General features: G+C 35.4%; 7 protein-coding genes and 1 pseudogene across 13 annotated transcripts; 4 read left to right on the plus strand and 4 right to left on the minus strand.

Annotated features, from left to right (window-relative positions):
- Positions 1 to 1099: 1099 nt before the first annotated feature.
- LOC104762059 (scarecrow-like protein 11 pseudogene) lies at positions 1100 to 3272 on the plus strand (annotated as a pseudogene). Its single transcript, XR_015589130.1, has one exon. The product of XR_015589130.1 is annotated as a scarecrow-like protein 11 pseudogene (transcript).
- A 6-nt stretch (positions 3273 to 3278) lies between these two features.
- On the minus strand, positions 3279 to 5279 carry LOC104762060 (uncharacterized). Its single transcript, XM_010485275.3, has 5 exons — positions 5042 to 5279; positions 4496 to 4590; positions 4164 to 4245; positions 3987 to 4072; positions 3279 to 3739 (listed from the first exon to the last, which is right to left on the minus strand). The coding sequence occupies exons 1-5, from the start codon at positions 5081 to 5083 to the stop codon at positions 3517 to 3519; spliced, it is 528 nt and encodes a 175-aa protein (XP_010483577.2). The 5' UTR covers positions 5084 to 5279; the 3' UTR covers positions 3279 to 3516.
- A 37-nt stretch (positions 5280 to 5316) lies between these two features.
- Positions 5317 to 6327, plus strand: LOC104762064 (mannose-P-dolichol utilization defect 1 protein homolog 1). The gene is made up of 2 exons (XM_010485277.3): positions 5317 to 5569; positions 5674 to 6327. Exons 1-2 carry the CDS (start codon positions 5423 to 5425, stop codon positions 6244 to 6246), a joined length of 720 nt encoding a protein of 239 aa, XP_010483579.1. The 5' UTR covers positions 5317 to 5422; the 3' UTR covers positions 6247 to 6327.
- Positions 6239 to 8492, minus strand: LOC104762061 (uncharacterized protein C24B11.05). Of its 3 annotated transcripts, none has more exons than XM_087499726.1 (9): positions 8312 to 8492; positions 7942 to 8023; positions 7731 to 7796; positions 7535 to 7632; positions 7403 to 7440; positions 7228 to 7315; positions 6858 to 7136; positions 6693 to 6758; positions 6239 to 6607 (listed from the first exon to the last, which is right to left on the minus strand). In XM_087499726.1, the coding sequence occupies exons 2-9, from the start codon at positions 8000 to 8002 to the stop codon at positions 6455 to 6457; spliced, it is 849 nt and encodes a 282-aa protein (XP_087355852.1). In that variant the 5' UTR covers positions 8003 to 8023; positions 8312 to 8492; the 3' UTR covers positions 6239 to 6454. The 3 variants fall into 3 exon arrangements, with proteins under 3 accessions (XP_087355852.1, XP_010483578.2, XP_019095510.2); XM_010485276.3 differs by having other exon boundaries at positions 8301 to 8489; XM_019239965.2 differs by having other exon boundaries at positions 8229 to 8417.
- Positions 8493 to 8968: 476 nt separating this feature from the next.
- On the minus strand, positions 8969 to 11019 carry LOC104762065 (uncharacterized protein C24B11.05-like). 3 transcript variants are annotated; one of them, XM_010485282.2, is made up of 9 exons: positions 10925 to 11019; positions 10751 to 10813; positions 10582 to 10647; positions 10406 to 10503; positions 10085 to 10210; positions 9947 to 9998; positions 9771 to 9862; positions 9583 to 9648; positions 8969 to 9457 (listed from the first exon to the last, which is right to left on the minus strand). In XM_010485282.2, the coding sequence occupies exons 2-9, from the start codon at positions 10797 to 10799 to the stop codon at positions 9287 to 9289; spliced, it is 720 nt and encodes a 239-aa protein (XP_010483584.1). In that variant the 5' UTR covers positions 10800 to 10813; positions 10925 to 11019; the 3' UTR covers positions 8969 to 9286. The 3 variants fall into 3 exon arrangements, with proteins under 3 accessions (XP_010483584.1, XP_010483581.1, XP_087355853.1); XM_010485279.2 differs by having other exon boundaries at positions 9771 to 9998; XM_087499727.1 differs by lacking the exon at positions 10925 to 11019 and having other exon boundaries at positions 9771 to 9998; positions 10751 to 10816.
- Positions 11020 to 12022: 1003 nt separating this feature from the next.
- On the minus strand, positions 12023 to 13846 carry LOC104762066 (uncharacterized protein C24B11.05-like). Of its 2 annotated transcripts, none has more exons than XM_010485285.3 (8): positions 13748 to 13846; positions 13554 to 13621; positions 13385 to 13450; positions 13172 to 13269; positions 12951 to 13076; positions 12643 to 12873; positions 12444 to 12509; positions 12023 to 12360 (listed from the first exon to the last, which is right to left on the minus strand). In XM_010485285.3, exons 2-8 carry the CDS (start codon positions 13600 to 13602, stop codon positions 12193 to 12195), a joined length of 804 nt encoding a protein of 267 aa, XP_010483587.2. In that variant the 5' UTR covers positions 13603 to 13621; positions 13748 to 13846; the 3' UTR covers positions 12023 to 12192. The 2 variants fall into 2 exon arrangements, with proteins under 2 accessions (XP_010483587.2, XP_010483585.2); XM_010485283.3 differs by having other exon boundaries at positions 13554 to 13631.
- Positions 13847 to 14729: 883 nt separating this feature from the next.
- On the plus strand, positions 14730 to 16247 carry LOC104762068 (uncharacterized). Its single transcript, XM_010485288.3, has one exon. The coding sequence runs from the start codon at positions 14915 to 14917 to the stop codon at positions 16109 to 16111; it is 1197 nt and encodes a 398-aa protein (XP_010483590.1). The 5' UTR covers positions 14730 to 14914; the 3' UTR covers positions 16112 to 16247.
- Positions 16248 to 19002: 2755 nt separating this feature from the next.
- LOC104762067 (small polypeptide DEVIL 18-like) lies at positions 19003 to 19770 on the plus strand. Its single transcript, XM_019239969.2, has one exon. It carries the CDS (start codon positions 19144 to 19146, stop codon positions 19594 to 19596), a length of 453 nt encoding a protein of 150 aa, XP_019095514.2. The 5' UTR covers positions 19003 to 19143; the 3' UTR covers positions 19597 to 19770.
- Positions 19771 to 19919: the final 149 nt, after the last annotated feature.

A 19919-nucleotide genomic window follows, 5' to 3' on the forward strand; every position in this document is an offset into this window, starting at 1 on the left:
ATGAAGTTAGACTAACAAAGTCGCATTCACCATGAATATTCAATTCATCTATCTACCTCCTTTCACCTTTCTATTGAGGCATTGACTAATAATACTCATTCTGTCTTATAATGATTGATATTTTGAGATATTTTTTTGTCTTACAAAGATTAATGTTTTGTAAATTTCAAAAAATAATCATTGAAAATATTTAAAATTTTGAATTGTTATTGGTTTAAAATTGAATAATATCTTTTTAGTCAAAGGAAAAAATATATTTAAACTCAGTAATTATTATTTTCTCAGTATTCACAAAACTCTATACCACCAATTGAGGGATTGATTCACTTATTATCATATTATTAAGAAATACTAATTTTTATTTATATATGTCATGACCGTATTAAGGAATCTAATTGCGTCGTCTTTTGAACTCTGACTGGTCAAGAAAAAATGTAGACAGAGTCAAAGATATGAAATGATTTTGTTACTGCCGACAAATAATAGAATAATAGTAATAAGAAACAATGTTTAGGCTTGGTATCCACGTTCCCTTCACCCAAAATATTTGTCAAATTCCTTGTACATCAAGATTTTTATCCTTTAATTACTTTATATACTAATATTTCATTATAAAAAGACAATAATTACCAAAAAGGCTTATTATTCCAAGTTCTTTTGTACACCAATCAGATAAAAAGCAATCCGATTTAAGCAGTGTTGCTAGAAAAGAATCAAAGAATAATATTTCTTTATCATATTTGGTTAAAAATTGCAGTATCTGCTTCTTAGCTGATCGTAGATTCGTATGGACGATTCTAAACAGAATATAATTTTAACACTAAAACACCACAAGAGCAAATTCATATGGTCATTAGTTGTTAGAATTTTAACACCATTCGATGACTTTTTCTTATTATAAAAAAATAATTCCCAAAACAGAGTAAAAAGGTTACTGACTTTTAGTCACGACCAAGCAAATGCAAGAGGGAAGAAGATAAAAAGATAATAATCAAACTCCAAAAAACCTAAAGAAGTAGTTGCAGATAGATCCGACACTAAATTAACTAACCTCTTTTTTATTTAAATATATATGTAATGTTTTAATTAACTTGATCCACTATTTGTGGCTGCTAAAGTAGTTTCCTCGAAAGTTCCATTGTTCTTTCCCCAAAAAGAACCATTTAAAGCTCTCTTTCTCGAGTCTCAACTGTGTTCACATGAAACTTCGCACCGCTTTCTTCTCTTCCTTAGAAAAAAATAAAATAAAAATAAAACTTTGACAAAAAGCTTTCAACTTTCAAACTCTGTTTCTTTGTCTTCATCATCACCATCACCATCCTCAGTGTGTTAGTTAACATGGACGCTCTGCTTCAAGTTTCAGTTGATGGGTTCAGATTTGAGAACGGATCTGGGTCTTGTTGCAAACCCAGAAACAACAATCTCGAATCTGGGACCAATCTCTTCCCCAGTTTCCACGAGCCTCAGACTCAGTCTTCTTCACCAAACGATTCACCTCCATCTGTGTGTTTGGATAACTCCCCTGTTCTTAAGTACATCAATGACATGTTGATGGACGAAGAAGATTTCGTCGGCGAATCTCGTGACAATTTGGCTTTACAAGCCGCTGAGAGATCTTTCTACGAGATACTTCAGCAGCAATCTCCAGAATCTGATCATACCACTAGTTCCTCCTCCGGTGACGACCCATTTTTCACTTCTATCAGCACAACAACGACTTCAGCAGATTCAGCAGCGCTGGTTTCGAACGGAGAATCACATAGAAAGTATCGTCATCGGGATGATGAAGAAGATGATCTCGAGACTAACCGGAGAAACAAACAGCCTGCGATTTTTGTCTCGGAGATGGAGGAGTTAGCAGTTAAGTTCGAGCATGTGTTGTTGGTATGCAAAGCGAACCAAGAAGAAGATGAATCATCAATAACGAAACAACAGAGTCAACAACCAAACAGAGTAGGGAGAGCTAAAGGTTCATCTAACAGATCCAAAACGCAAAAACCTAATTCAGTTGATCTTCGGAGTCTCTTGACGCAATGTGCACAAGCTGTAGCGAGCTTTGACCAGAGAAGAGCTGCAGAGAAACTCATGGAGATAAGATCACACTCTTCTAGCAGTGGAGATGGGACACAAAGACTTGCTTTTTACTTTGCAGATGCGCTTGAGGCACGTATTACTGGAAACATAGCACCACCTGTCTCTACTCCGTTTCCTTCTAGCACCACATCCATGGTGGACATCTTGAAAGCGTACAAGCTCTTTGTTCATACTTGTCCCATCTATGTAACGGATTACTTTGCAGCAAACAAGTCAATCTACGAGCTTGCTTTGAAAGCAACTACGCTTCATATAGTTGATTTTGGCGTTCTCTATGGCTTTCAATGGCCTTGTCTTTTACTAGCCCTGTCTAAAAGACCGGGAGGACCACCAAAGCTCCGTGTGACTGGAATCGAGCTGCCACAATCAGGTTTCCGTCCTTCAGACCGGGTCGAAGAGACTGGTCGAAGATTGAAAAGGTTCTGCGATAAGTTCAATGTCCCGTTCGAGTTCAACTTCATAGCCAAGAAATGGGAAAGCATCAGTCTTGATGAAATTGTGATCAATCCAGGAGAGACAACTGTTGTCAATTGCATTCATAGGTTGCAATACACCCCGGATGAGACTGTGTCACTGGACTCTCCAAGAGACACGGTTCTGAAGCTATTCAGAGATATCAATCCTGACCTCTTTGTGTTTGCAGAGATTAATGGCATGTACAACTCTCCATTCTTCATGACGAGGTTCCGAGAAGCGCTTTTTCATTTCTCTTCACTCTTTGACATGTTTGACACCACAATACAAGCAGAGGATGAATACAAAAACAGGGCACTGTTGGAGAAAGAGTTACTTGTGAGAGACGCGATGAGTGTGATTTCCTGCGAAGGTGCTGAGCGTTTTGCGAGGCCTGAAACCTACAAGCAATGGAGAGTTAGGATTTTGAGAGCAGGGTTTAAGCCAGCAACAATAAGCAAACAAATCATGAAGGAGGCTAAGGAAATAGTGAGAAAACGTTACCATAGAGATTTTGTGATCGATAGTGATAATAACTGGATGCTTCAGGGATGGAAGGGAAGAGTCATTTATGCTTTTTCTTGTTGGAAACCTGCAGAGAAGTTGACATATAATCATGTAAGCATCTGAAAATGTTACTTCTCTATTGCTTCATTTTTGTCTCCCAATAGTATTGTGGAATATGTTTGATCCCATGAGTCGAATGCATTTCTTTTTTCTGCAAGAACATATTGGATTCAAACCTTCTTGAAAAGATAAAAAAACTGTTCTTCATCATAGATAATAAGGAGCTACCACAAGCATACAACACCCAAATAGAAAATTCAAAACTTTTGGCTATAATTTATATCAAACGGGTTGCAACACCACGTGAATGATGATACAGACAGCGCAACATATGATCTACTAGCACATATGAACTGATAACTAATGGATAATATAGGTTGCTGAAGTTAGCTAATTTAAACTCTATTTGGATTGAGGTTTCGGTGGCTTCAAAACGCTCCAGTCCACTTTCTTGCTCTTCGGTTTCTTGAAACCATTGCCTCTTTTATTGCTCGGTGATGGGTTGTCACTGCTTCTTGGGGACTTGTTTGGACGGTTTCGTTCCTCAGAGACTACCTCAGACTGTTTTCTTTTCAAGTCACCATTTGTTTCCCGACTTGGCTGAACCTTCGAACTCTCCGGTTCACTGAAAGAGGATACATTTTGACTATTTACAGTTTAAAACTTTAAAGAGAAGCAAAATCAGAAATGAACCAAATGATAGGTGAATAGGTGATAAATTCTACGGCTAATGGCTATCAATAACGACTTCATTTGTCTCAAAATAAGATGATCAGTTAGACAGCATTGTTCTGTTGTACGCATACTATCCGGTAAACTAATTTTGTTGAGAACCAAAAGGATTATAGAAGCGAAGACTGAAGAGTACAGACCTAAAAGACATTTTTCCTCCATTACTGCTAGAGCTTGTGGGAGAAGCATCTGTTTTTCCACCGTTTACTGCCTCTTCATTCAATTTCTAAGGAGAGAACAGTTTTATTTCAGAAAGCAGAAAGGGAAGAACATCAATCGCAAATTCTTCCAGGCCACAGCGAGACACACGCACTAACCTCGATAGAGGGATTGAAAGACTGAAATGACATGCGTCCTGACAATGCACCCGGCTGAGGATCCCAGTCTGTTATGACCACACTGCATCGAAAAACAAATCACACATTAGAGAACATTACCAAACGCATAACAGCAGATACTGACAACTAACAAAACTATTGAAATATTGTCAAGTATCATGAACACAGGCTAACTGAAAGTGACTAGACGGTTGAAGTAATCAATCAAGATCCCAAAAACAAGAACAGTAGACAACACATATACAATGTCCTCATTCCCAGCAATCTGATGTAAACAAAACATTAAAATGACAACAAAAAAGAAACGGTACCACTTCTTTGCAACAGTGCCGAGGGAAGGAAAATCCCCATTAGGCTCTTCATCAACCTTCTTCTTCTCTAATTTCAGAGCAGACCTTTGCATAAACTATAGCCAAAGAGCATCAATCATTCTTTGTACATAAACCAACATGATTGTCATATGGAAACAACAACACGTATCTTGTCTCTCAATTATAAAAACCAGATTACTCAACTCGAATTCTACATAATTAATGCAATTTCTTCAGTGAAAAAAATTGCAACTTTAGTCCCAAACCAATGCTATAACTAGTGCTAAGCTCAGTGCTAAAAGGTTATTAATTCAAATTATAGATGCAAGTCAACACAGACCCTAAAAATCAAAATCCCAGCAAAATAGAGCAAAAAATTCAAATTTTAAGCTCGAATATACGAAATAAAGACCAAACCCATTCTAAATCATCCAGTTAGTTCCTTCAATTTCAAGGTTGAGGAGACGGAAGATAAAGCGCAGTCATGTTACATATCTAAAGCTACTACTAACTAGAAAGAAAGAAGAAAAAATTAAAAGACAGTACCTTTAGATTTTTCAGAGTGCTACTAATCTCTCTCTTCGCCATTGTTTCACCAACACGAGATTCCCGGTACCGGAGAAGAGGATATAGCTCGAGTGTTGTCGTTTTTTAGGTTTCGATTTCCGATTTGAAGCTCCGCCCCAACCAAAAAAAAAAACAGATTTTTAGGTCTAACTGATAAAAACCTAACCGATTCAAACCGTACCAAATTGAAATATTTTAATTACCAAACCAAGATTACATTGGTTTAGTCTTTTTGGGTGTATATATATTTGATTCGATCTTGTCTGAACTGAAGCATATGAGATAATGATGACCAATCAAACAGTCGACAGCTGAACAAACAAAGTCAACGAAGCCCAACTCTTCAGGAGAGAACCAACGATGGATTATCTTGGGATTGATCTGAGCTGCGCGATGGGTTCTCTCCGGAACGGTGAGTTTCCGGCGAAAGATTGTCTTCTTCCTCTCATCTCTAAGCTGCTCGGTTACTTCGTCGTCGCTGGTTCAATGACCGTCAAGCTTCCACAGGTTAGTTAGTTAACTCAATCAATCAATCAAAGATTGGATTTTTTAAGCCTATTTCCCAAATTTGTTGTTAATTTCTGTAAATTGAATTGGACTTTTGTTTGTAGATAATGAAAATCGTGGACAACAAGAGTGTAAAAGGTTTAAGCGTTGTAGCATTTGAGCTCGAAGTGGTTGGTTACACAATCTCACTTGCTTATTGTCTTTACAAAAAACTTCCCTTTTCAGCTTTTGGTGAATTAGCTTTTCTTTTGATCCAAGCTTTGATCTTGGTGGGCTGTATCTATTACTTCTCTCGACCTCTCTCTGTAGCAACTTGGGTCAGATCGCTTCTTTACTTTGCTTTAGCACCAACTGTGTTGGCTGGTAAGATTGATCCTTTGCTATTCGAAGCTCTTTATGCTTCTAAGCATTTGATTTTTCTCTCTGCAAGAATCCCTCAGATTTGGAAGAACTTCATAAACAAAAGCACTGGACAACTTAGTTTCTTGACTTGTTTCATGAACTTCGGTGGAGCTTTGGCGAGAGTTTTCACCAGCTATCAGGCGAAAGCTCCACTTAGTATGTTTATAAGTTTCTTTATCGCTATCATCACTAATGGAACTATTATGAGTCAGATTCTACTGTATCGGAGCAAAGGAAAAGAAGAGCGGCAACTGAAAGATAAAAAGATTTTATGATGACAGTCATGTACTTTGCTTTGTAAAAGAGATTAAACCCAAATGTTGCAATTGTTCAATAAAGTAAGTTTGTTTTCATTACTACTCAGTACTCACATTTCCCCCCAGTTGCAATATTTTTACTCTTAAAGGAGTGAATAGTTCAGTAGTTTTTCACGCTATTTTGTTTTTACTATTTGCTGTGAAGTGCATGCAAGTGAATGCTTGTTTAAGCAATGGTTTCAATGGCGACCTTTTGCCTGGTTCTAAGCTCCTCGCCTTTTTCCTCAACAGCTTCCCATAGTTCAGGAAGAGCTTCACGAATGTTGTGAATATGCTCCAATGCCATATCTACTCCTTCCTCTCTGTGTGAGGTCCCAACCTAATAAGTTTTTTATAAAAGTGAGTGAGTTTTGAGATTGACAAGTGTTGTTTTAAACTTGTTTGTATCTGCTTCTTTTACTTACCCATACGGTGTGGAGACCAACGCGTTTCCCAGTTTGTATGTTGCGGATACTGTCATCAAAGAACAACTGAAAAAAACCCCAAGATATTTGCAACTTATTAAGCTTCAGTGATGAATTGGTTTAGATAGATAAACAAAAGCAGTTAATAATTTGATAAGTTCTTACTGTCTTCTTAGGATTGATGTTGGCCATCTTGAAAACCTGTTCGAATGCTCCTTCAGATGGTTTGCATATAACTGGTGTCTTTGGAAGTTCGACTTTGGGGTCAGGATTTGCCATGTAACTGATTATGTCGAAGATTTCTCTAGTTTTGGTATCATGAGGAGTTTCAGTTTTGTTGATGGGGTTCAGAGTCTCGAAAGATATGACTTTTTCGAAGCAGCCCTCTAGGCCTAGCCTGGCAATGATCTTGGCTGCATGAGCCTTGTCTGCATTCGTGAAAACCTATGGAAAGAATAAAAACAATGGACGATCAGATAAGAAACTACTCAGAAACCACATTTAAGAGCTTAGCATCAAGGAGCAAAACACATACAACTTTGCGGATAGGCAAGCTAAGAATAATATTCCTCAAAATTGGGTCAGGCTTCAGTGTTGAGTATGGCAATCTCCCATGAACAAAACTGTAAAACAAAGGAGATAGCTCAAGTTCCAAAAACACCTAACAAAGACATGTAAAGCAAATATATAAGACAGGTTAAGTTTGGTACCTGTGAAAATCATCGTAGTCAAAGTCATAACCCACAGCCTAAAAGAATCAACATCAGAAACGAATATTAAATAACAAGATTGAATGATATGGAAGAATGTTACAGTGTGGTTAAGAAAGATATAAAAGATACCTTGAGACCAGCCATAGTAGTTCCATAAATTTTATAAAGCGCGAGGCACAGTTCTTGGACATTAGCTTCTTCAATACCAAGTTTCTGAGTCATATACTCTAAACAACAACAACCAAACGTTAAGTTATACGCTATAACAAGAGCAAGCAATCTTCCAAAGAAGAACAACTAATAAGAGAAAGCGAACAGACTTGACCTTGAATGTTCGTTTTCACTTGCATAGCCAAACCAGAACTGAGAGGGTAAAGAGTATCATCTATATCTGTTTGATTATAGTCAAACCAAAAACAATTATTATTAATCAGAAAAGGTTAAAACTTTAAACCCAAATCTCAACCACCAAAATTGCAATACACCAAACTAATATTCAAAATCCAAATCCTAAAAAAATCGTCCTTTTTTCTTACCAAACAAAAGACAATCATATTTGGCTTCAGAAGTTTGCTTAAAGTCTTCCTCGTACGCCATTACGATAATTCCAAATCACACCTGAAACAAAACCACAACCAACTGAATCCAAACGTCTCCAACACACGTTTCACATAAAGTTCAAAACTTTGACATCAGATCCCAAAGATTAACATCTTAACTCATTCACCAAAAACATATACACATTACTAAAATTTTATTATCCGAAACCATAAACCAAATTAGTGAAACGATGACTAAAAAAAGGATAGAGATCGAATCATACACACGAACATGCAAAGAAGGAATCTGAAAACGAAGAACAAAAGATAAAATCAAAAATGAAGAAAGTGGGAACCTTTTTCTAACCAATGAGAAACTTCAGAGAGAGAGAGAGAAAGATCGAGAAGAAGAAAATGAGAATGTATAAACGAAAACGTTTCAATGGCTTCTCTTCTCTTTTCACACAGTCTCTAATGACACATCGATTGGTTCTCATTAAATCTAGGGACAAACGCATTTTTTCTCTCTTACTCACTCACGCGTCGACATCTACGATTTCTCCACGTGGTTGTTTAGCTTTTCTCCTTCATAAAGCCAAACGAATAATACGATGACACGCGTATTGTATGAGAACCGACCAAACTCACTTTTTTTTCAAAAATGTATCGTGCGCTTTAATTTATTGACCTACCTTAAATTCGGTTCGGTTTAGTTTTATTGCTGATGTACCACTCCGGTTAACATGAACCGGACACACAACTTGAGTTTATTAAAGAAGGTTAACCATCTGGAACTCTCCAAGACTGAAGTAATTTAATTAGCCAATATACGAGACCACTAGAATATGCTGTCCTATATTATGTGACACATAAGCATAACTCTTACGTTTCTACTAAAATCTATGAATTGTCTAATCAAAAGTTTTGTTTTGTCCTCGTTTGTAATAGCAATTACCAAGTTTTATGGACCACACTTGTGCTATAAATACCTCGAAACATGAAAGAAACGAAGGATGTGCAATATGTTGAACTTCTAAAACCAGGAAAATAATAAATAATAACACACATAAGTATACAGGATATATATATATCAAAAGTTTTGTTTTGTCCTCCTCAATTGTAAAAGCAATTACTAAGTTCTATGGACCACACTCGTGCTATAAATATCGAAACGAAAGATGTCCAATATGTTCCACATGATGTATATAGTATATGTAGATCATTACTCTTTTTATCCACCGTTGCAGCAACGATGAACGATGTATCTTACTCTTAGTATCTATGTGGTAAATATATGTATATGTAAACATCTTCACAAAATTAAGTAAACATGTACACATGATCAAGCTTCAACAGAAGTTGCAATAGAGATTTGTGCGAGGTAACTCATTCTTTCAGATTTCTTGTTGTTGTTGCTGTTGGATTCCGACCATAACTCCGGTAATGCTTTTTTCATGTTGTGAATGCTTTCTAACGCGTAATCACTTCCATCTACTTTTTCTGATTTACCGACCTGTCATAGATTTTAAAATGATATTTTTCATTCAATACTGTATATAAGTCTTGGAAATGTACATATATGTTTGATGATTTTTCACTAATTTCTTCTAAGAGTTCAACATGTTAACCGGATCTTACCAAGACTGTACGAAGACCCATGACTTTTCCGGTTTGGATGTTCCGGATACTGTCGTCGAAGAACAACTGTAGAGGAAACACCGATTGATATTGAGTATGAGATCAAATACTGATTAAGGTAAAACTAAAATAAAATAAAACAATGTCTAGTTATTATGTTAGTTTTTTAAGTCATCATCAAATCTTACGGCCTTGTGAGGATTGAGCTGTGCAATCTCGAAGGCTTTCTCGAAAGCAATCTTGGCTGGTTTACAGATAACCGGATTCTCGGGAAGATGACCTGTGACACAAGAATTCTCAGCATCATTGGTCTTAGGCTTTAAGGTCTCGAAACTTATGATTCTCTCAAAACAGTCTTCAATACCGAGTCTTTTTAGAGCCCTCATCACATGAACATCATCTCCATTTGAGAACACCTTTAATAAATAAACCAACATTTTATTTAACTGAAATTTAAGCTATTAGAAAAGAAATAGAAAAAAAGAGAAAGATAAAACAATACCAATTTTCGAAAAGGTAGGCTAAGAAGTAGATTTCTCAGAACCGGATCCGGTTTAAGGTTTTCATAGGGTAATCTCCCATGAACATAGCTGTGGTACTCGTCATTGTCGAATTCATAACCTATAGCCTAAATAAATAATCAAATAATTAAAATTTTGGTTTTACAGTAAGTAAGCCAATGTCGTGGAGTTTGTAACAGTGAAACAATTCAGGTGAAGTTTGGAGTCGTCAACTAATACGTATGTGATTATGTGGTCATCCAATATATGTTCCTAGTAATAAATTATTAGTCATTTTCTTGCTTTGATTAACAAAAATATACCTTAAGGCCAGCCATTGAAGTTCCATATGTTCTATAGAGAAGTTGGTTTAGTTCAACAACTCTGTCTTCTTCTACTCCAAGCTTTTGAACCATGAATTCTGCCAAAGGACGGTTCGTAAATTTCCAAGGGTTTCCCTAATAAACATGTTAAATTAAAAAATAAAAAAGACTAGTACCTATGATGTTGTTGGCGCATGCTTCTGACAAACCGGAGCTTAGAGGATATAGAGTATCATCCAAATCTATTGAAAAAAAAAAACAATAGAGATAGATCAATAAAAAAAAATTTAATTGCTTGCATATTCTTAAATTTGATCTAACAAATTAGACATCACTTCTTCTTACCAAAGACAAGACATTCATATCTTGGTGTGGAGTTGGTCACGAATTCCATATTTCTCTTCCAAACTAGCAGATTCAAAAAATACAGAAGTAATGAAAATCAAAAGAAAGATCATTTGAAAATGCAGTTGTGTTTGCAACCAACAAAAATGAAAAGATAGAGGAGACATTATTTACCTTAGTGCTAGATGAGGGTATTAAAAGAGAGAAATTACAAGATTTTAGAGAAATGGTGATGAACTGATGTAGATAAAATATTTGATGAAGCGATTTGATAACGCAGGTATGTATGTGTTTATATAAGAAACAAGCTAATGCGCGTTATAAGCTACGTGAAAACAAAAGTCAATAACAGCGTTCGACTTTTAGTTGTTGCAATCCAATCGTACTTATCAATAGTACATAGTTTAATTTAAAGAAGAAAAAAAAGATACCAGTTCTTATAATATATTCGTTGATGGGGAAATAATTAACCAACATTATTCGTTTGCTTGACCATATGTCACGTTTTCCATATTACTCAAAATTATTTTATAGAGTGGGACGTCTTGAGATTGATATTTTCTTGTCAAAATAAGTACACTCACGATTGTTGGTTTAATTACATGTATATAAGTATATAATTAACCCACATAACCACATTCTACATTTTTCGCAATCAATGCAAATGAAGCGAGTTTATTTATACAAAAGTCCATCTTGTAAATATGGTGAAAGAATTTTTGTTTTTTTTTTGTTTTTTTTTTCTGTTGCCGCCTCTGATTTTACTTGATCTTTAATTTTTTTTTTTTTTTTTTGGACAAATAATTTATAAATTTTCTGTAGGAATATTTCGTAGTAAATCATGTTGTTGTTTTTGTATTGAGTTATTCCTCAACTATTTGATTTCACCGACCATTTTCGGAAATATCATCTCAATCATCAAGATCTGTCAGTCTCGATGCAACAATATAGTAATCCATATATGCACATGTTATCGTCAAATCAGGGAGGGAAAGCAATTACTCACGACGACATCGACGTCGACCACTGTTTTCACGTGACATTAATTTGGCTTTTCTTTAGTTTTTGCTAATCAAATGATGCGCATAATATTCGAGCCGACACCAAAACTTTTTCAAAATGCTTCGTGTGCCTTTATTTTTTTTTTTAAATTTATCTATAAATTAGTTTGTTTTAATTTTTTTATATAGCTATTGTACTTGAGCAGAATTTTCCATCTTTTGTTTTAACCCATCTAAACCAAATGCATTTAGTTAATAAGTTTAACTCATGTATCAAGTGAAAATTACTTAATTGGATCTTTTACTAGTACATAACACAACACTATAAACAAAGTTACAATATATCAACGTATTCAATACAAGATACGAATGGATATATATTTTATTTTATTGAAACATTCATTAAATACGGAAAGATCAGTTGAGGAGCACATGTAAAGTTTAAGCTTGAATAGTAGTTTCAATCGAGATCTGTGTAGCGTAAACAATTCTTTCAGATTCTTTGTCGTTGATGTTGGATTCCAACCATAACTCTGGAAATGCCTCTTTCATGTTGTGAATGCTTTCTAACGCGTAATCACTTCCATCCACCTTTTCTGATTTACCAACCTGAAATAAATTTAAATTAGTAACTTTTCATTTTTTTTTTTTTGTTTATTTAGGTATTGGTTAACATGTTAACCGGTTCTTACCAATACTGTATGGAGACCAACGGCTTTTCCGGTTTGGATGTTCCGGACACTGTCGTCGAAGAACAACTACACACAAACAAACATGATAATGTTGATTAGGAGATATATATAAAACTATTGATTAAGAGAAAATCTAACCCAACTCAACAGAGAAGTCTAAGAAGCTGTATATGTTTAGTTATTCGTTTATGAAACTTACGGTTTTGTGAGGATCAAGCTGAGCGATTTCGAATGCTTTCTCGAAAGCAATCTCGGTTGGTTTACAGATAACTGGATTCTCGGGAAGATGACCTGTCTCGCAAGAAACCTCAGCAGCCTCGTTGATCACAGGATTCAAGGTCTCGAAACTTATAATTCTCTCAAAACAGTCTTCAATGCCGAGTCTTTTTAGAGCCCTCATCACATGACCATCATCTCCATTCGAGAAAACCTTAACAATCAAACCCGAATCTTATGAATACAATAAAAGTTGAAACTGCGAAACAGATAAGATAAAGAAAACAATACCAGTTTTCGGAAAGGTAGACTAGTGAGGAGATTTCTCAGAACCGGGTCCGGTTTAAGGTTTTCATAAGGTAATCTCCCATGAACAAAGCTGTGGTACTCGTCATTGTCGAATTCATAGCCCACAGCCTGCAGAAATGATCTTGTATATTAAATATCGATTTAACCTATTGTTGTATGTATCTATTCATTGACCAACATAATTATGTTCAAGGTAATTTTACCTTAAGACCAGCCATTGTAGTTCCATGTTTCTTGTAAAGAATATCATTTAGCTCAACTACTCCCTCTTCATCTATTCCAAGCTTTTCAACCATAAATTCTGCACAAGGGTAATTTGGTGATGATTTTAAGGACTTTTTTTCTTTTTTCTTCTCCATATGATATGTTAAACATATAAAGAATTAATCAAAAATATGAAGAGTTAATTAGCATACCTATAATGTTGTTGGTGCATGCGTCTGATAAACCAGAGCTGAAAGGGTAAAGTGTATCATCCAAATCTATTGGAAACAAACATATGAAAAGATCAATAAAATTTGTAATTATTTGCTTCCATTTTCTTGAATGTAATTCAAACAAATTAAATCAAACGAAACTTCTTACCAAAGAGGAGACATTCATATATTGGTGGAGAGGTGTTCACAAATTCCATTTCTTCAGAAACTGCAAATCTGATTGGTTCTAAAAACATCATAAATAAAGAAAACTAAATAATGAGGATTTAAGAATTGAAACTTAGAAAAAGAAATACATGTAGAACAGTACTCTGGTTAGGTAAGGTTAGAAGAAGCAATTACCTATAAAATAATAAAAGATGAGAGAAAAATAATAGACGTGAGAGAAACGAAGAAGAGAAAAATATTTGATGAAGAAAAGAAGAGAGAAACGCAGAGTCGTTATATAAGAAAGTTGAATACGTGTGAGAATATATAAAGTCACTAAAATAATTGAGTATTAATTAATTAATTTAGACAACGAGTAATTCTTTGCTTAATCATCAAGTTTATAATATTTTTCGTTGTCAAAAAAAGGAATTTTTATGATTATAGAAATGGTTCTCATGATTCCCATTAATGTGCAATTCAAAAGCATATAGATATTTCATTAGGCATTACAATAAAGTCCACGCGTCAATAATTACATATCGTTTCTCTTTGATCATGTCACCCTTCCCAATTTGATCTAGAACTAGAATATACAAATAAGAAAGACTTCTGTGACTGAGATATTCTTGACCGTGTGACATTAAAATACCTAATTTTTTTTTTTCCTTACTGTTACTCCTCGATATATACATTTAATGTAAGACCCGAATTGGTCTTATTTTGGTTAAAATATATTTGGTCTTAAACAATGGAAAAGTATATATATATTCGAGACGACTTTTATATACCACAAAAGGGTTCATAATAATATATAGTAAACTCTAATTTTAATATACAAGTAACTATGCTATTAGTGGTCGTGACAACAAATCTGTCATTATTTATTGATTTGCAGCTTTGGCTAAATTAAGTTACGCTGGAAAATAAAATGACAAATGAAAATTAATAAGTCTTAAAGTTAAAGTTGAGTTTCAACATCTTAAGCCCACACTTCATAAGTGGCGCCATGTGCAGCGACCGGTCGGTTTTCAACGGTTAGGACCCCGCCGGCGTTATAGTCAACACATTTTAGCTGAGCCAAAATTTATAGAACCTTCCTCATTTTTTACATTTTTGCCCCCAAGCCCATTACGCTTTTTTAGACCTTAACCTATTTTCATAATGGGCTAGTTTTTATTAGCCCATAGGCCCATTATAATTAGTAAACACTGAAGTAAAAAATTAGTTCACTTTCTCTCTGTGTTATCTGTTTTTTTTTTCTTAGTTTCGGGTTCGAAGCAGATATGAAGCTGAAATATTTTTTCTGAATCTTTGTCTTTGTATCTGTCCTTTTTTATTTTTCAAAAAATTATATTCGCCATGGAAGCTGTGCTTCTGTGCTGGAAGGCTGTTCCTCGAGCTACGACGCCGTTGGGAGAATCCCGAAAGTTTTCGTTCAGGCATTTAAACAAACACCTTAAGTGCAATTCGATTCGTGCTGATTCCAGAACCACTCCGTTACTTCCAAGTTTCGAAGCGATTAAGAGTCCATCTATCTGGAGAGGTGCCTCGTTCCCAGTTAGAAAAGGTTCATGGGTTTCGCCCAGATGCTCGATTTCTAGCTCTACTGTTTCGGATTCCGATAACCCTTTCCTTGGCCAATTCAAAACCTTCTCTTTTGGTTCACTGGTGGAGAAAGTTCGGGACTTGAAGAAAGTGAAGCCCATAGATTTTGCGAAGTTAGCTCTTGTTCTATCGGTTGTGACTTTGGCTGCTAGAAAGCTCGTGACTTTGGCTCTGGACCCTTTCTTATGGATGTATTTCAGCTGGACATGGCTGTTCTGGCCTTGGTTTATCGCTGTGGGTCTTGCGGGTTACGGGATTTACTGTTTCCGTAGGCACTGGCTTGGGGAAGCCAATGCCTTTGAGCAGCTTGGTATTGTGAGTTCAGTTTTCACATGGCTTACACTTGTGCCTCCTGCTTATTTCAATGGTTATCTTGAAGGCTGGCCTTATGTGTTCTTCTTGGCTTATCATTACTTCTTCTTCTTCAATGTAACTGTGAGAAAAAGGCTCTATGGAGATTACTATGCTCGCTCCCATGATCCCAAATGGGATGTGAACACGCCTTTATGGTCTCGGGTTTTGTTTGGTGTTGGTGTCATGGTTGGACATTGGCTTGCTGCTTTTGAAGGGCCTGAGCTGCACCGTTTACCAGGTGGTTGGGCTAATCTAGGGATATGGATTTTGATTGTGGTTACAATGCTTATGCATTACGATTCAACGCTATATCTTGCTAGATATTCTGAAAAGGTTGTGGTTCCAACGGCTGTTGTGCAATTTGGTCCTTATAGATGGGTCAGGCATCCGATATATGCTTCTACGATGCTTCTCTTCGCTACATACTGCACTGCTCTGCGTGCGCCTTTGAGTCTGTTGTTTCTTTTAGCTGTTTCTTTGGTTTACTATAACAAGAAGGCAAAGCTGGAGGAAGAATTGATGGTGGAGAATTTCGGGCAAAGCTATTCGGATTATGCTGATAAGGTTAGGCACAAGTTCATTCCTTTTGTTTACTAGTGCTTTTAGAGGAACATGTATTGTGTGTCTAGTTATCTGGTATCTATCAGTCAGAGATGTATGAATGAAGCTGAGTTGGATTTTGTTATTTTTAATGGTAATGGTAGGCTTGTGAAAGGGATATGCTTTTATGCTATTCATGGTTCTCTTACTTTCTATTTCAAGATATTTGTCATTAGTAATTAATTAGTAATATTAGTTTAAAGTTCAAAACTTTGGGTTAGCACGAATCTGAAAAGTGATTGGCTCTTATGGAAAACCAAACTTCACATCATCTTTGATTGCTTGTAGCTGTAGCTTATGAGTGTTGAGTTATTTCCTAACACATACTTTGATTGAGTGCTTTATAGTATTAGTAGTGCCTTATCTTTTGTCCTTGTTTTGGTGATCCAATTTCGCTGTCGCATAAATCAACCGTGATTTGCTGCATCCATTTTCTTTTCTTGACTTGATCCATTTAATTGGGTACATGTGACCCTAATTTTGTAAATCTCCTGATCTAAACTGATTCCCTGACTTAAAGTTTATGAACAACTTCAGTTAAAAACTAAAGCTGCCTGCTTTCTTTCTGAGTGTTTTCGCCTTTACACGTAAGAAACCGCACAGGGAACAATCTTAATCATGATTAGTCTAAATAAAGTGACATTTCTAATCTAATAATTTTCCTAATCCCACTTGTTCCACACTAATCAATCATGTTTAGTTTAATAAAATTCTTCAATCCTGATACAAACTTTTTTTTTTTTTTTTATCGTCCTTTGCATTTGCAACCCATTATCAAACTCCACCTGGAAATGTTTCTTTAATTGGCTTCTTCATGGTACTTTGGAGAAAAAAAGGTTTTGAGGTTTGTGTATATAAAACACTTGAGATCTTGATATATGTCATATTGAAAACTCTTTAGGTTTGGCTTCTGTTCCTGACACTTGTATAGTGAAGTGGGCTTGTGTTATATTGATGCAATCTCTCTCTCTTTATTCAAAAGTCAATTAGAGATCTTGATGCTACTTCTGTCCCTTTCCACGTGATTTTACATCGACCAACTAGCTTTCTTCATATGAGTGTATATATTCATGTACCTATCCCTCTCAATTCCTTATCACCAAAATCATCTTGCTGATTCATTTGCTTTCAGAATCATCTTGCTTTCCTCTTTGCTTTTTTCATTTGTTGGGTTAAAACCAAAGAAGTTCCCAAATTTAGAGCTCGAAACCGATAAGGATCTTTTCTGCGGTTGATATAGCTGGGTTCTTCGATGAATAGGGTAAAAGGTGTAGCCCTTTGGTGGATGTTACCAGCCAGTAGTCGCAGATGCAGCACCATTAAGATTCACAAGAGATGTGGTTCCCTTTGTTTTCGCCCCTCGATCCGAAGAAAAGGGTTCCTTTCGAGTGGGAATCTTGATGATGCTGCATCAGCAAATACATGGCTACTATTGTCAGTTTCTTTGTTCATTCTCTAGTAAAGATGTCTTGGAGATCGATCTTACAAGGACACAAAACCAAGAAGGTAAAGTCCCTTTTCTCTTCTCTGACTCATGATCATGCACATGTTGTGAAATATCTTTTTAATTAATGGTGTTTCTATCTTGCTTATGTTATTGGCAAAACCATTCACATGTGGACCTTTCAAAAGATCCCCACACATGCTTGAAAAACCCAAACAAGATTATAACAACTGTGTATTTAAAACACTGATAAGGTTCTAATCTTGAATGTGAATAATAGTGAGAACTCAGAAGTGAGAGGTCTCTTGTGGTTACGGTTGTGGGAACTCACATGGTTACATGTGAAAATGGTCCATAAGTGTGTTTTTTTAGTCAACTCTTTGCCGTTGGTCCCAAGCTTTATTGTGTATTTATATAGTTTCTTTGACCCGATCAAGAAAAAAATAAAACATTGTTTCCACATGGATCATATGAATCTCGAGGCACATTTTCCTTGTTGAAAATATCTTGGTTAAGGCTTAAGGGAGAAATTTAGTGCATACAGAAACTGTAAATAAGAAATATATAGAAAGTCTTTTTTTGTTCTTGAATAAAATTATATTAAAAAATGTTCAAAGTTTACATAAATTGGTGGTCAATCGTGCAATGGAATATAGTGAAAGTAAATTCAGATTTCACTTGCTATTTGTTTTACGACTTTTCTTTGGCTAATCGTACACTAATGGTCCCAACTCGGGATAATGTTTTTAATCCCGCATTTGTAAGCTTTTTGAATAAGTAATTGAAGATGACAGAGCTTGTAAGTAATGACGTCGATAACATATAGTTTAATAAGCTTCGTGTACTTAATATTATTATGTGAAGTTCTAGCCCGATAAATCAGAATCTCTCCTAAGTTTGACCCAAAAAAAAGCCAGAGTCTCTCAAAGATGATATGCCATGTTACATTTGAAATTAAAAAATCCGAATAATGTATTCGAATTGTGTTAGATTTCCACATAATCAAATTAGTTACGTATCCATGCATAATTTATCAATAATTTGGAACAGAGCATGTAATATCATTGTTTTGGATATTAACGTTATTGTACCACCACTCCAATTTGAATCTAGTAATATATTTTATGGTAAATTGTTGAATGATTTGTCACTTGTCAAGTACTGTATTACGTTAAGAATCATATATAACTCAAATTTGCGTTATACCTTGAAAAAGAATTATTGTGTACTACATTAATATGTACTACTGTCTGTTTTGTTTTTAAATGTTTTTAACAATACTGAATAACACCACAATAATATTCAATTTTTCTCGATTTAAGAAAAATATTATTTCCTTGGACAACCTCTATAGATACATGTGTGTGTAGTAGTAGACAAATGTAAATATTACAAAAATTGTAGTACAATATAAGTTTGACCAATATTTCATTCTAACTCACTAATATTCTCTTTGCTCCGTCTTCAATTCAAACATCAAACACACTCACACAGAGAGATACACATATGCTACATTAATTGATGTGCATTTATATACTGAGTAGTTTGATCAGAAGAAACGACTGAGAAAATCCACTCTTGATTGATGGATGATGAGACGTTGTGGAAAGTTTCCAAGAAAGATTCCATCTTCGAAACCACTCATTTCTCTTCAAAACATCATGTTTTCACACGAAGCTTCTCAACAAAAACTTCGTCTTCTTCGTCTTCTTCAAACCCCGTATTCACACGAAGTTTCTCAACTAAACCCACTTCGTATTCTTCATCATCAGAGCCCACCTTTAGACGTAGTTTCTCTGCAAAGCCTACTCCTTCGAAATCTCCGTTTCTATCTAGAAGCGGTTCAACGAAATGCCAAGCTGATGGTACATCTTCCACGACTTCTTCTGCTTCCAAGTGTTCCATCTCTCGGAGCTTGTCTCAGAAAGGAGCTTCGGTGACCCGAAAGTGTCGTAATATGGCCAAGGAGCACAAGTCTCGGTTTTACATCATGAAACGCTGCGTTTCAATGCTCGTTTGTTGGCACAAACATGCCTGAGAGATCATCGTTATGAATGTGAAGAGACAAGACTAGGTTAAATAATTATAGATTTTTTACTCTCTTTTTTTTTTTTTCGTTTCATTTTCTTTACACATCTTTTAATTTTTTGAAAGCACAAATCTGTATCGATGATACACTCATTTCCATTTTAATTAAATGTATTTTTTATTACGCAGTGTTCTTTTATACTTTAACCAAAAAAAACTACTAGTAGAAAGAAAAAACTGCAAAAAATTACTTTGCAATTGAAAAATATAATGGACTACTAATTTGTTTTGTTTTGTATTATTGTGCCAAAAAAGTCTAACATACTATACATT

The sequence above is a fragment of the Camelina sativa genome, chromosome 18 (assembly GCF_030686135.1).
Source record: "Camelina sativa cultivar CO46 ecotype springtype chromosome 18, ASM3068613v1".
Classification (NCBI taxonomy): domain Eukaryota; kingdom Viridiplantae; phylum Streptophyta; class Magnoliopsida; order Brassicales; family Brassicaceae; genus Camelina; species Camelina sativa.